This window comes from Ochotona curzoniae, unplaced genomic scaffold (assembly GCF_017591425.1).
Source record: "Ochotona curzoniae isolate NIBS_2020 unplaced genomic scaffold, NIBS_Ocur_1.0 contig_2210, whole genome shotgun sequence".
NCBI classification, from domain to species: Eukaryota; Metazoa; Chordata; class Mammalia; order Lagomorpha; family Ochotonidae; genus Ochotona; species Ochotona curzoniae.
The window spans coordinates 37,596,626-37,610,307 of NW_024465369.1; the positions used below are offsets into that span (position 1 = coordinate 37,596,626).

General features: G+C 43.0%; 1 protein-coding gene across 2 annotated transcripts in view; it reads right to left on the minus strand.

Annotated features, from left to right (window-relative positions):
- Window positions 1-1,327: 1,327 nt before the first annotated feature.
- The window catches only part of NFE2L2 (nuclear factor, erythroid 2 like 2), a 31,649-nt gene continuing 19,294 nt past the window's right edge, over window positions 1,328-13,682 (minus strand). The window contains exons 2-5 of one of the 2 annotated variants that reach the window (XM_040971781.1): window positions 4,979-5,245; window positions 4,322-4,411; window positions 3,674-3,865; window positions 1,328-3,009 (exon numbers count right to left, since the gene is read on the minus strand). In XM_040971781.1, the coding sequence (XP_040827715.1) occupies window positions 1,786-3,009; window positions 3,674-3,865; window positions 4,322-4,411; window positions 4,979-5,245 (1,773 nt within the window). In that variant the 3' untranslated portion in view covers window positions 1,328-1,785. Of the gene's footprint in view, window positions 3,010-3,673; window positions 3,866-4,321; window positions 4,412-4,978; window positions 5,246-13,682 lie in introns of those variants that run through there. The other variant, XM_040971782.1, reaches the window with a different exon arrangement.

Genomic DNA, 13,682 nt, shown 5'->3' on the forward strand with positions numbered 1-13,682 from the left:
TACTGCTTGTGGGAACTGACAGTAAGCCCAAATAGTTACTTCTAGGGCTGGTGGACCTCTATATTTCTAAGTGGACTATCAGGACTCAATAATTTACATGTCTCCCTGCGTTAATGCTGTAGATGGTATGTCCGATTTCCAGAGGAAATGCCCATTTTCCCATCTCCAACTATCTACCGTAACAGGCCCCCCCCCCCCCCCCCGGTACCTTTGATTCTCTTTCCATAGCAGTAGTTCTACAAGGCCATTTTTAAGGTTTTTTGTTTGTGTGTGTTCCTTTTTTTTTTTGGAAAGGCTTTTACAGAGGACAGACAGATCTTCCATATACTGTTTCACTCCCCAAGTGATCACAATAGCCAGAGCTGAAGCCAGGAGCTTCTTCTGGGTCTCCCCTTTGGGTGCATGCAGGGTCCCAAGGCTTTGGGCCATTCTCTAATGCTCTCCCAAGCCACAAGCAGGGAGCTGGATGGGGAATGAGGCAATCAGGAAGTGAAGTGGTGTCCATAGGGGACCCCAGTGCATGCAAGGTGAGGACATTAGCCACTAAGCTGTGCTGTTAGGCCCATTTAATTCTACTTTTGAAATACGCGTGAACCAAAACTCCTGGCTCCTCGTTTTGGATCTGCTCAATCTAGCAAATGACCACTCATCCATTGATGACTGCTTGGGTAGTGAACCAGCCTTTCCAATAAGACATATTAAAAACAAACCAAACAAACCAGCCTAGCTGGGATTTGAATGGACATTGCAAGTCTGTCTGGGATCATGTTAGCTGCTGTGCCAGATGCCCACTCCCACAGCACCACATTGCTTTTCTTTACTAGCCGGTGGTGCCCTAGGCAGCGAGGGCTTCTGCCATGTCCCAGCCTCTATCTTCAGCCACAGTGCCCACATGTTTTCCCAAATAAGTGTTTGAACTTGCTGTGTCCTTTCTTCAGTGTTCTTATCTATCACCACGGCTTGCTTGCCACTCCTTTAAATGTTCCATACAGCTCTGGTAACAATCTTATTTTGAGTTAATGTGGTTTTTCCATGTTTTCCCAATCATTGTACCAATGTTGTATTGCTACTATCTTGCACTACAGTGTAAGTGTGAGGATGGAATATTGGTTTTTTCCTTGTTCAATGCATACATCTATGCATTGAGCATCCATATAGATGTGTAAAATTTTTCCTTGGTTGAGATGTATCTGATTGTTTTTCTATAATCTTGGTATCAGAAGTTTAGTATTAAGTGCTTTTAAAAAAATATTAAAAAAAATGTTCTGAACTGAAACATCTAAGTGGTCTTATGGAAAATACTGTGTGAATAAATCCAAAGAAATACTTTAACAGACATAACATTCTTTTATTAGTACCACCTCTAAATTTTTTTGCCACAACTGAATAATTTCATATAAAAATGCCATTTTTTGTTCATACAGTATTTATAAAAAAAGTACACAGTGGTTAGTTTTGCAGAAATTTGCTAAGCCAGATGTCATATTATCATCGTATAAATTTATGAAGTAACAAATGAGATAACAGTATAAATAAGTTTTGTAGTATTTACACTTACACAGAAACTAACCCAAATGGTGTCCTAAAAAATTATGGTTAAACTATTGATTCAACATTGATATTTTAATGCTTTAAAAAGTCTCATTTTCTATAATAGTTTTTGGCTATAATTTTGCATAGAATTACTTATAAAGTATTTTCTGCATTTCACATCATAGTAGGAGCTTTTAGTATAACAGTACAAAAAAGAAACACTAACTCAGAAAAGGCCAAATAATACCAAATCTAGTTTTTAACATCTGGCTTCTTAGTTTTGGGAACAAGGAATACATTGCCATCCCTTGTTTGCTGCAAGGAGTATTCACTAGGTGAGTAGGGCTTTCCGTCTTCATCCCGTAACATGCTGAAAACTTCGAGATACAAGGTGCTGAGCTGTTTCTTCAGCAGATGGAGGCTTTTGTCATTTTCTCCTTTTTCTTTGAGCAATTTTTCTTTTTCATCTTTTAAGTGGTCTAAATCTTGCTTCAGTTCTACTATATTTTCCAGTTTTCTTTTCCTACAATTCTGAGCGGCTACTTTATTCTTACCTCTCCTACGTATATCTCGGATTAATGCAAGTTGTGCTTCATTGAATTGTTCCTTGGACATCATTTCATTGAAGTCATCAACAGGGAGGTTAATGATTTTCTCTACAGGGAATGGGATATGGAGAGCTTTTGCCCTCAGTTCATCTCTCGTGAGATGGGCTTCTAAGCGGCTTGAATGTTTGTCTTTTGTGAATGGGGTTTTTCTGTGACCAGGACTTGCAGCCGTTTCTTTCTTTGGTGTGTTTTCACATTGGGCATCATGCACTGGTGCACTGTGGCCCCCAGATGGTGACAGGGGCTGCACTGTATCCCCAGAAGAATGCACCGGCTGTGTTTTAGACCCATTCTGTTTGACATGTCCATGGGTACTGTCCAGTTCTTCCATTTCAGAATCACTGAAGCCAAGTGGTGTGTCTTCATAGAAGGAAGATTCCACTGAGTGTTCTGGTGATGCCATGCTGGGACTCGTGTTGAGTGAAATGCCAGAGTCTGAATCATTGAATTCTACCGTGCTTTTAGGGGGGTTCTGGTTAAAAGCTTTACAAACTGACAGATCAGAAACATCAATGGGCCCATTTAAAAGTTCAGAGAGTGACTGACTGATGGTAGCAGAGGTGGACATGCTGGTGCTGCTGCTGGATTCAGCTATGAAAGCAGCATAAAATTCATCACCGAAATCTGAGCTTAATGTGGCATCTGAATTTAAGGAGTTCCCTCGCAGCTGGTTGGGGTCATCTGTGGAGAGGATGCTGCTGAAGGAATCCTCAAAAGCATTAAGAAAATGTGGACTACAGTTATCTTCTTTTTCCAGCGAGGGAACCGATGGGTAGAAATGATAATTATGGTCAATTTCTGTCATTTTGACGTCTGGGCTTGAAACTGCGGTAGTCTCAACCAACTTGTCATTCTCAATATTAAGGCACTGAATGGGAAAGAAATTTGTATGACATAAATCAAAGTTAATTACTTTTAATAGCTGATAATCCATAGCTGTTGGTTGATGAAGGGAAACTGTCCCCATTCTCTCCAAAGTATTCTGTGATTCAGACATAATTCCCATTTCCACTAGACAAGGATACTATAAGATATAGTTTTCAGAGTTTCTGCATCAGATTTGATTTACAATGTTTTGTCCTCAAGATAACCAGTCTATTTAATAAAAGTACATCTTAAGTGAGTGTGGGCATCTCTCATGAAAAACAATTTTACTTTTTTACTCATTTATTTGAAAGAGACAGATATATTCCATCTGCTATCTCCACAGATAGCTACAAAGACCAGGGCTGGGCAAGGCTGAAGCCAAGAACTTGTAACTCCATCCAGATCACCCACATTATCCTCCACTATCCCAGCCCACCAGCAGAAAGCTGGAGCAGAAATAGAGCAGCCAGGACACGAACTGGTGCCCATGTGAGATGCCGTTGTTGCACCTGTTAAGCCACAAGGCTGGCTTGCTCATGAGTAATTTAAAAGCACTCTCTAATCCTTTAAGTAGGTGGTATGTAAATAATTAATAACCAGAATCACTAATTTAAAGGTGCTGAATATAAAACAACATGTCCAGTATCACAATAGATTTTAGTTACCTGTAATTCTGGAATGGATAATAGTTCCTCCCAAATTTGTTCAACGTTCTGTTCCATATTGTTTAAATCAACACTGGCTACCTGAGCATAAGATGTTTCAGCTGATTGAGCCTGGTTAGGTGCAATGAAGACAGGGCTCTCAATGTGGCTGTGAGTATCAGGAACAAGTGACTGAAATGTAGCTGAAGAAACCTAAAATTGACAAAGAATTCACCTACATGAGTGCCATCGATAATAGATGAGCAGGCTGCAAGGCACTATCTTCTTTTTTGTTTTTATCATGTATCCAAAGGTAAAGATCTAAATGGGTAAGCAGAGTGTTAGGATAGTATTTAGCACAGTGCCTCAAAATACAGTAGTATCAGAAAATGTGAAGCCTTGGTTTATTACCCAGCTTGCTCTTCACTTGGCTATCCAACACATTTCTAGATACCTATAGTGAAGTGAATTGCTTCCATTGTGTTGTCTGATGCTAATGGCTATGCGGAGGTAAAGGTTTTGGGTCTTTTTGTTAAAGATGACCCATCTGCTAAGGTTTCTTTGATAAATTACCTAATTTCAAAAATTGTTTTAAACACAATAAAGGGATATCTCCAGTTTATGCTCAATGTAGTTATGGAGTTGTGCTATTACTCAGGTGTTTCATACCTCATTGTCATCTACAAACGGGAATGTCTCTGCCAAAAGCTGCATGCAGTCATCAAAGCACAGAGCATCTGGTTTGGGAATGTGGGCAACCTGGATCAAAAGGAAGGAAAAATCATTTAAGTGTTCCATTGCAAAGGTCAAGACTGACTATTTAAGGTTCATGTCCAATGTTCACGTAATGTTTATGATCTGGTTAAGTAAATCTAAAGAAATCATTTTGGTGCACAGACTTGAACCAGCTTACCTGGCATCAAATCATAGCTACCCCAATTTCTTGAGTGGTCTGGGCAAATGAGCCTTGCTGAGCTTCACTGCTCTTCCGTAGACGGGATGGGGATAATGGCACCTACTCCACACAGTCATTTTGATCAAGTCCATTAATGTAGGATTTTCAAGCAGCCATAGTACTGTAAGGAATCCCTGCTGCTGCCCCTAGTTCTGTTGCTGCTGTTTGGTCCTAACAGGATGTTTCTATCCTTTCCAAAGCTCTCCTTGTAATCACTGCAAGGAGAGTTTATCAGCTATTGAACTCATCAGGAAGCTGACAGGGACATTTTGATATTAAGAGGCAAAACCAGAATGCAAAAATACTTTAATTCCCTGGTCAGTGTCTCCTTAAGCCCTGCCATGGTCTTTCTCAAGACCTGAATACTCTACCTGGGAGTAGTTGGCAGATCCACTGATTTCTGACTGGATGTGTTGGGCTGGCTGAATTGGGAGGATTTCGCCAGTCTCTTCATCTAGTTGTAACTGAGCGAAAAAGGCTTTCTCTTGCTCCTTTTGGAGTTGTTCTTGTCTTTCTTTTTCAAGTTGTTTCTGTTTTTCCAGCTCATACTCCTTTTGCCGCTGACTGACGTCAAACACATCTCGACTTACCCCAAGATCTATATCTTGCCTCCAAAGAATGTCAATCAAATCCATGTCCTATGTTTGAAACAAAAAAATGGGAGATAGATCATGGTCAAGATGGCTCACATCACTTAATCTACATTATGATGTTGTTGACGGAGGGGAAATAATAAAGGGAATCTGAATGAGAGCACACATCCAATGTTCCAGAAGAGCACTATGAATTCCACTGAATGAACCTGCCCATTGAAAAAACCCTATAAACATACAGTTATCCATTGCAATCACCCCTTGGTCCATTAATGTTCGGGAGATGGCAGAAATCACTAAAGGGCAGTTACAAATCTTACTCATTAATGTGTTTGAAAAGAATTTCACACTTGTTTAACAGAATATAGAAACTAAAGCATGCACTCCAAGTCACTGGCTTATGAAAAGTAGGGTTTAGAAAACATGACTGTACACGTGGAATTTTCTTTAAAGTTTACAAGAGTGTATGTGTGTGTGAACCATCACCACTCAGGAGTCTATCCCACACTGGATTATCTTCTCCCCATCATTTCTTGTTACTCTTTGCTCTATGGCTCACTTACTTAAAATTTCCTTCAGGTTTTAGTTTTTATTCCTGAGGCACGAATAAGATGGTAGAGAAGGGCTACTGCAAAGGAGTACTAAATACCCACCAGGGCACCTTGAGAAATTCTAAGTAACTCTTAAAACACGAAAATCCACTCTGGGAAAGAACTGCTGACACCAAGTTTTATGATATTGGAAGAGCCTTACAAAGAGGGATCTTTGCTTTAGTAAAAGACACAGGGAGAGAATTGATATCAGCAAGCTGGGTCTAGAAACTATATCCAGATTTTTTTTCAGATTTCCCTAATCAGTGTGTCAAAGCCGTTTTCTTAATCAGTAACAGCTACAAAATTCATGTCTCTTTAGTAACCTATACTGAAAATAAAATGAAGGGCCATCACTGTGGTATAACAGGTAGAGCTGCCACATCCCACATGGGTGCCAATTCAAGTCCCAGCACTTCCAATCCTGCTCCCTGGACCAGATGGCCCAAGCGGCCAGTCCCCTACCATTCACAATGAAGTTCCAGGCTCCTGCCTTTGGCCTGGCCCGGCCCAGCCAAAAGCATCATGGCCACCTGGGGAGTAAACCAGCAGATGGAAGATTTTGTCTCTCCCCATTCTAACTCTGAAATCTCTAGAAAAAAAAATGAAAAATGAAAAATTGAGACTAGAAGAGAATGTTAAAACTATACAGGACCTGGGGTCATTAGGCCAGTGGATTCCATGTGCACAGATATTAAACTCTGTAATTCGGTTTGGCTGATGGCTGGCAGTGCCAGACTGCCCAGTGGAGGTCAAGAGCTCTATTACTTCCAGCCTCCCAAGGACGAAAATGACATGGTTGCTGCTGCAGTGAGCAGTCGGGCTATTTTTTGCCCAACACACGAGTAGCAAGTGTTGCTGAGGGGCAGCACAGCTAGATGGGAGGCACTGGTGACTACCCTTGATTAATTAAAGTTTGTGTTGGACTGTTACCTGCTGTGAAAGTGTGCTCATGGGTTCATTCTCACTTTAGCCCTGAACAAGCTATGGCTATAACACCTACAGGGAAGATCAAGTGGAAATGCTCTCTGCAACTCTCTCAAAGTAGCTGGTGTATCAACCAACACCCACCAGTGGCTTCCTATGTGACAGGCAGTACAGGTACAGACACATGCTCAACAAGACCATATACAGACAGAACACCCATATTTCACAGATAATACTGAGATCTGGAAGAACTGCCAGAAAGTGCCTGAGCAAAAATACACATCCAAGCAGCTTTACTTAGGAGTCCCTGCTTGCTTAGCCTCTAGTCTACACAAAACAAAAACAAAACCTGTAGACTATAGTCTTTACCTTTACAGCTTGGTGGTATTAAGTGCCCAATTACTGACGGTTGGATTAAGCCTGTCATCTGGATTGGTTTCTTGGCCAGGAGCAACAAAATAGCAACTACATAGCACTCAGTCTTTTATAGCCAGATGCAGGGGCTCCTCACTGAATATGAGAATTATTTCCACCTTAAAATTTCCATTTTGGGGCCCGGCACAATAGTCCCGTGCTAAAGTCCTTGCCTTGCATGCACTAGGATCCCATATGGGCACTGGGTCGAATCCTTGTTGCTCCACTTCCCTTCCAGCTCCCTGTTTGTGATCTGGGGAAGCAGTGGAGGATGACTGAAGACGTTGGGATCCTGTGCCCTCCCCCCAACCCCAAGGGAGACCCAGAAGAAGCTCCTGGGTGTGGATGGGTTCAGCTCCAATCATTATGGCCACTTGGGGAGTGAACCAGTGCTTTGCAGTGCAGGATGGCTCAGGTCCTTAGGCCGCTATACCCACATGGGAGATCCTGAGTAAGCTCCTGGCTTCTGATCAGCTTAACTCTGGGCACTGTGGCCACTTGGGGAGTGAACCAGCAGATGGAAAATCTTTGTCTCTCCCTCTCTCTGTAATCTGTCTTTCAAACAAAAATCATTTCCCCTCTGATTTTTTTTTTAAAGAGCTTTATTTCAAAGAGTGACAGAAGGAGAGACTCAGATTTGCCATCTCCTACTTGACTCCTTAGACGCCTGCCACAGCCAGGACACGAGCCATTCACATGAGAAACCTGCATGCAGTGAACGGGATGCAGCCACAACAGGTTTCCTGTCATGACCTTAACATGTTAGATTGTCACTCAGATTTTAATATATGCCTCACAAGCAAAAATCTGCAGAAGTTTGATACTGGGCTAAACCTCCAGAAGTCTATGTTGAAAAGAACAGCATTGGCTTGCTAACCCTGGATGCCACTGGCAAGGCCCACGGGCTTGGTCTTGGCCTTGGCTAACCTAACAGGCTGTGGTTATTTCCTGTAGGGAGCCCTGTGACTGGGCACATGACTTATTCCTCAAATGACCCATCTCTGCAAAAGTCCCACAACATCTAAGAGGAAATAAGTTTGGGTGGAGCCCAGAACAAATGAGAACACCGGACAGAGGGGAGGGGAAGTGCCTGAGGCAGAAACTAAAACTGCTCCGCTGCTGCGGAAAACCAAAGCTGGGAAGGGGTGCGGGGTGCAGCTGCCCCACAAGGGCAAGTCCCCCCCAGGAGGAAGGCCACAGGTCAGATGAGGAGAGTGGGAAGAGAGGAAGGCAGGCGGGAGGGCTGCTATAGCATGAATCTAACAGGCCTTTCCTTCCCGCTGGTTTCCCAAAGTCAGTACAAACACTGGTGGTAAGCCTCACATGGCACATGGAACAAATGCACACTCTCCGCCACTTAGTGTCTGACTTTTGTTGTTGTTTTTGTCCTTCAGTGATTCCTGAGTGTGTTCCAGATTATGCTGCTCACTTTGCTTGACAAAGACAATAAGAAACATAAACGCTGGACAATTCATATTAAATCACCATCTGGCTTAGCGAATGGAAATATTCATGTTTAAAATGGCTGTATCATTTGCCATCTGGGTAATCTGTTACCCGCTTTATGGGAAATCTAAAGTTGGACGATTAACTCACACCACTTGAAAACAAACATATTTGCATCAGGCTGAAAAAGAATGCCCTTGAACACAGGATCCATACTAAACATGTCTTTTGCAAGCCAATTTTAAAACCTTGAGCAAGCGAGCATTTACCAAGCTCAGATGAGCCAAAAAATTTGAGAAGAAAAAGATAACATAATACTTGCCCTATGTTAAAGCTCTTAGGTAAACTTTAGATTCTGAAGTGAAAACTAAAATGGTTGGTATCTTACACACACTCAACTCTAAAGAAGGCTTTTACCTCCTAGCCCTCCCCTCTCTCCTCCCCCTCTATTTTCCCTGAGAATAACTGGATGATGGAGGAAGATTTCCTTCTTGACTGTTACAAAGTTGCAGATAGGAGGGTTACATAAAAGGTTAATGGAAAAATAGAATTTTAGAAGCTATTGTGACAGCCAGCTCAGTGGCTTAACAGATTAATCCTTCACTGGGCACTGGTTACTACCCCAGCTGCTCCACTCCGCATCCAGCTCCCTGTTTATGGCCTGGGAAAACAGCAAAGGAACTCAACACCTTGGGAACTTGTACCCACGTGGGAGACCTGGAGAGGATCCTGGTTCCTGATTTTGGATTGGCGATTTAGGGTATAAGCCAGGGAGAGACGATTTTTCTCTGCCTTGCTTTCTCTAGGTAAAATTTGCCTTTGACATAAAGATAAACCTTACAAAAAAAAAGAAAGAAGCTGATTTTGTGAAGGGATGGGATTACAGCACAGTGGGTTAAATCCCCACCTGGGATGCCTATGTCCCATATCTGGGTTACCAGTTTTCAGTCCCGGCTGTTCTGTTTGTGATCCAATTCCTTGCTAATGTGCTTGGGGTAGTGGTGGGAAATGGTCTAGATATTTGGATCCCTGTCACCACATGGGAGACCCTGATGGAGTTCCTGGCTCCTGGCCTCAACATGGCCTAGCCCAAGCCAGTGCAGGCGTTTGGGGAATGAGGCAGCAGATGGAAGATCTCTCTTTATGTGTCACCGACACTCTGTCTTTCAATCAATATTCAGGAAATGTAAGATAATGGGAATTTCCTATTCACTTTCTGAAGATCCTTCGTATTAATGTTAGTAAAAAAAAAAAAGTGAAAACTGATCTATGCTACTAGTTTCATAGTATAAAGTTTAAAATAGCATGGAGTATTCCCCTTTTTCATTCAAATGTGTTTATTTGAAATAAACAGAGTCTCCATCTGCTGGCTCACTCTTTTGTCCGGCCAGCTTGAAGAGGAAAATCAGGATCTGGCTCTCCCTCATAGATGGTCAGGACTCAACGATTTGCGTTTCCTCCAGTGGTGCCCATGAACAAGACACTGGAGTTAGGAGTGGAGCTGGGACTTGAACTGAGGCACTCTCTTCCGGCATATGGGGATTCCAAGCAGCATTGTACAAACTACTTATTTGAAAGATACCAGATCTCATGAGATATGAGAGGGAGAGAGATCTTCCATGTGCTTGTTCACTCACCAAAAGGTCTGAAGCCAAGAACCATTCTATCCGGATCTCCCATGTAAGTGGCAATGGCCCAGGTATCTTCTGTTATTTTTCCAGGCACATTAGCAGGGAGCTAGGATGGAAATGTGGCAGTTGGTACACTATTGAGCTCTCATGGGATGCCAGCATCGCAGGTGGTGGCTTAACATGCTACAATACAATGCTAATCCCCTCCAAGCAGCATCTTCACTGCTGCCCCAAACACCCAGTCCAAATTATTCTTATAATCATGTATTTCCATGTTTTTTTTTAACTGTAGTCTATTCCCCTGAGAATTTTCCTTTATCCAAATATTAGTTACTAGCATTCATAGTCTAAGTTACATCTGGTTATGTTTTTCTTTCACAGATTTCATTCTTTGTATTATGTCCGGGTGGTTATATATTACTTACCAACAAGCTAATCTGGCTTAATTTTTTTTTTTCAACAAACTTGGCCCGAATTGTTTTTAAATAAAACTGGATGCATCATGAATCATATCCTGCCATCTGGATGAGTATAAACCAAATTAAGAGCTATGAGAGGATAGAAAAACAATTGAGGATATACTTGAGTTTTAAAGGATTCATAAAACAGTAAAAAAGCTCTGTTTGATTTATAAGGCTTTGCTTTGCGGCCATAATCCTCACTAAATAAAGTAAAATGACACCAAGCAGATGTGTTTTTAAAATACATCTTGTGGATGACTATTATATTTTATAAATATTTAGCCGGCTATTTACTTCTTTCCGGCTTCTCTCCCACACGGCATTTCAAGACAGAGAAGTGTGCGGCGGCCATTGTTTCTCAGGGAGGAATCCAGGCAGGCAGGTGACGGCTCGCCATGTGCAGTTGCACACACTCAAGTACTTTCACCGGGCTGACCGTGACGCTCCAAGAACTGCAGTAGGGGAGTGAAGCCACGGAAGAGCACACAGCCGAGGAAGTAAAGGCTCCCATGGCCGTCAGGACCAAGTACACACAATGACAGGCTTCTTTCTGTGAAATGCCAACTGCACCTGCCGACAGCTGTACAGATCAGTAGAGACACTTCATGGTTAGGCATGGTGACCATCAATCTGAGCTTTCTTCCAGCAAAAATCTTGCTAAGGATTATTTTTCTAATCTTCAACAACTGGAGATACTTATTAACGGCATAAAAAAAAAACCCCAAATACATACTGGATCAAGACAAACTGTTTGAGTAACATCTCCAACTTAAAACACCAATTTACCACCCCCTGTGGCTGTAGAACTGTTCCCCTGCCCTTTAGCTTCCGACTAGAAAGTGGCCCAGCTTCCTCACAGCCTGGCAGCTCATTCTGTACAGACATCTTCATGGACTGCTTCCTGTTCGTAAACAAAGTTTCTCAGCAGTGACTCAATCTGGGAAACGCGATCCCACCCGGCTTACGGGAACTCTCACCCCTGCATCCCTGTGTGTACACAGCAAGGCATGATGCAAAGATAAAGCAAAACTGCAAAGTGAAGGCAGGAAGAACGTGGGCTGTCTTCTCAGGCGGCACACTGGAAGACCGGCCGACAAGGACAGCAGAAAGGACAGTACATTTCCAAACCATGAGCCAATCCTGCCTGTGCAAAAGGAGGGTGGGTCTGACTTCTCCCCAAGCAGCGTCACAGCAGGATCCCTGCAGACTTGCTCCCTAGGGTGTGTGTGTGTTTGTGTATAATGCTGCTGCTAGGCTCCTATCCACAGGTCATTACTGCTGTGCCACAAGAAGGCTTGCGGTGCCACGCTTACTGGAGGACACTCCTGTAGCTTCTTGTGGGTTAGATTTCTCATTGCTGCTATAATACTCCTTCAGGAACACACACACACAACCAACAGAACCATCAGGAACACTGGATCCTCCTTCCTAAGTTACTCTACCTAACCCGAGTGGAAATCAATCGTGCAGCTGGAACTGGGCCACCCAGCAGACACCCTCCTGGCTGTCTGCCTCTGAGTACCTCACCCTACAAGAGGTGCCACCAGGGTCACGCTCAAACTACAGGGGCTCTGCTGCTGCTAAGCTTCCTAAGTTATTCATTACCACCACCCCCGCCCCCACCGCCTGGTGACATACATTTGTAAAAGAGAAATGAGTTCTTCATAAATTTTTTTTTGCCCTGAGTTAGGCTAAAAAATACTAAGAATCTGAAGTGGCCAGGCCCGAAGCTTGGGCACTGAGCAGCTAATGCTGTGTGTTACTGGTAGCCAGTGTAACTGCTGGTGAATTTTAGATACATTATTTATATCATGTAGGCAATAGTCTTATATAGGAACTACATAAAACACTCAGCTTTTTAAAGTTTCAAATCCTGCTAAAATGAATTCCAAAATACGTTTTTTTTTTCTTTTAAAGATTTATTTATTTTCATTGGAAAGTCAGATACGCAGAGAGGAGAGACAGAGAGGAAGATCTTCCATTTGTTGATTCACTCCTCCAAATGACCACAGTGGGCAGAGCTGCGCTGATCCGAAGCCAGGAGCCAGGAGCTCTTCCAGGTCTCCCACACAGGTGCAGGGTCCCAAGGCCTTGGGCCATCTTTGACTGCTTTACCAGGCCACAAGCAAGGAGCTGGATGGAAAGCAGTTTGCCAGAACACAAACCAGTGCCCATATGGGATCCCGGCGCATTCAAGATGAGGACTTTAGGCGCTAGGCCACCATGCCTGGCCCTTTGTTTTTTTTTTTTTTAATTTACTTATTCATGGGCCTGGCACAAAGGCTCAATTGGCTAATCCTCCCCTTGCAAGCACCAGGATCCCATATGGGTACCAGTTCATGTCCTGGCATCTCTACTTCCCATCCAGCTCCCTGCTTGTGGCTTGGGAAAGCAGCAGAGAATGACTCAAAGTCTTGGGACCTTACATGCACATCGGAGACCCAAAAGAAGCTCCTGGCTCTTGACTTCAGATGGGTTTAACTCTGGCCATTGCATTCACTTGGGGAGTAAACCAGTGGATGGAAGATCTTTCTTTTTGTCTCTCCTCTGCAAATTTGTCTTTCCAAGTCTTAAAATTTTTACTTATTCATTCGAAAGAGAGGAAAGTAAGTGAGAGAGATCAACTTTCCATCTGCTGATGTACTCCCCAAATGGTCATAATCAGAGCAGGGGTAGGATGAGGCCAAGAGCCAGAAACTCCACCCAGAGTCTCCCTCATGAGTAGCAGGGGTCCAAAATTCTAAGTCATCGTCCACTGCTTTCCCCAGCATGTTAGCAGGGAACCGCACAAGAAGCAGGGCAGCTCAGACTGGAACCTGCACTCTGACCTGGGAAACTGGCAATGAAAGCAGCTGTTTAACCCAAGGAGTCACATCACACTGACCCCTGTATAGTTCTTCTTTCTAATGTGGACTTTTAAGTGTGAATTAATCCTTAAAACAATAAACTAAAGGCTGAAACTTCATCTGACCAGAATGGTGGTAGTCAAGATCAACAACGTTAGTGTACATAC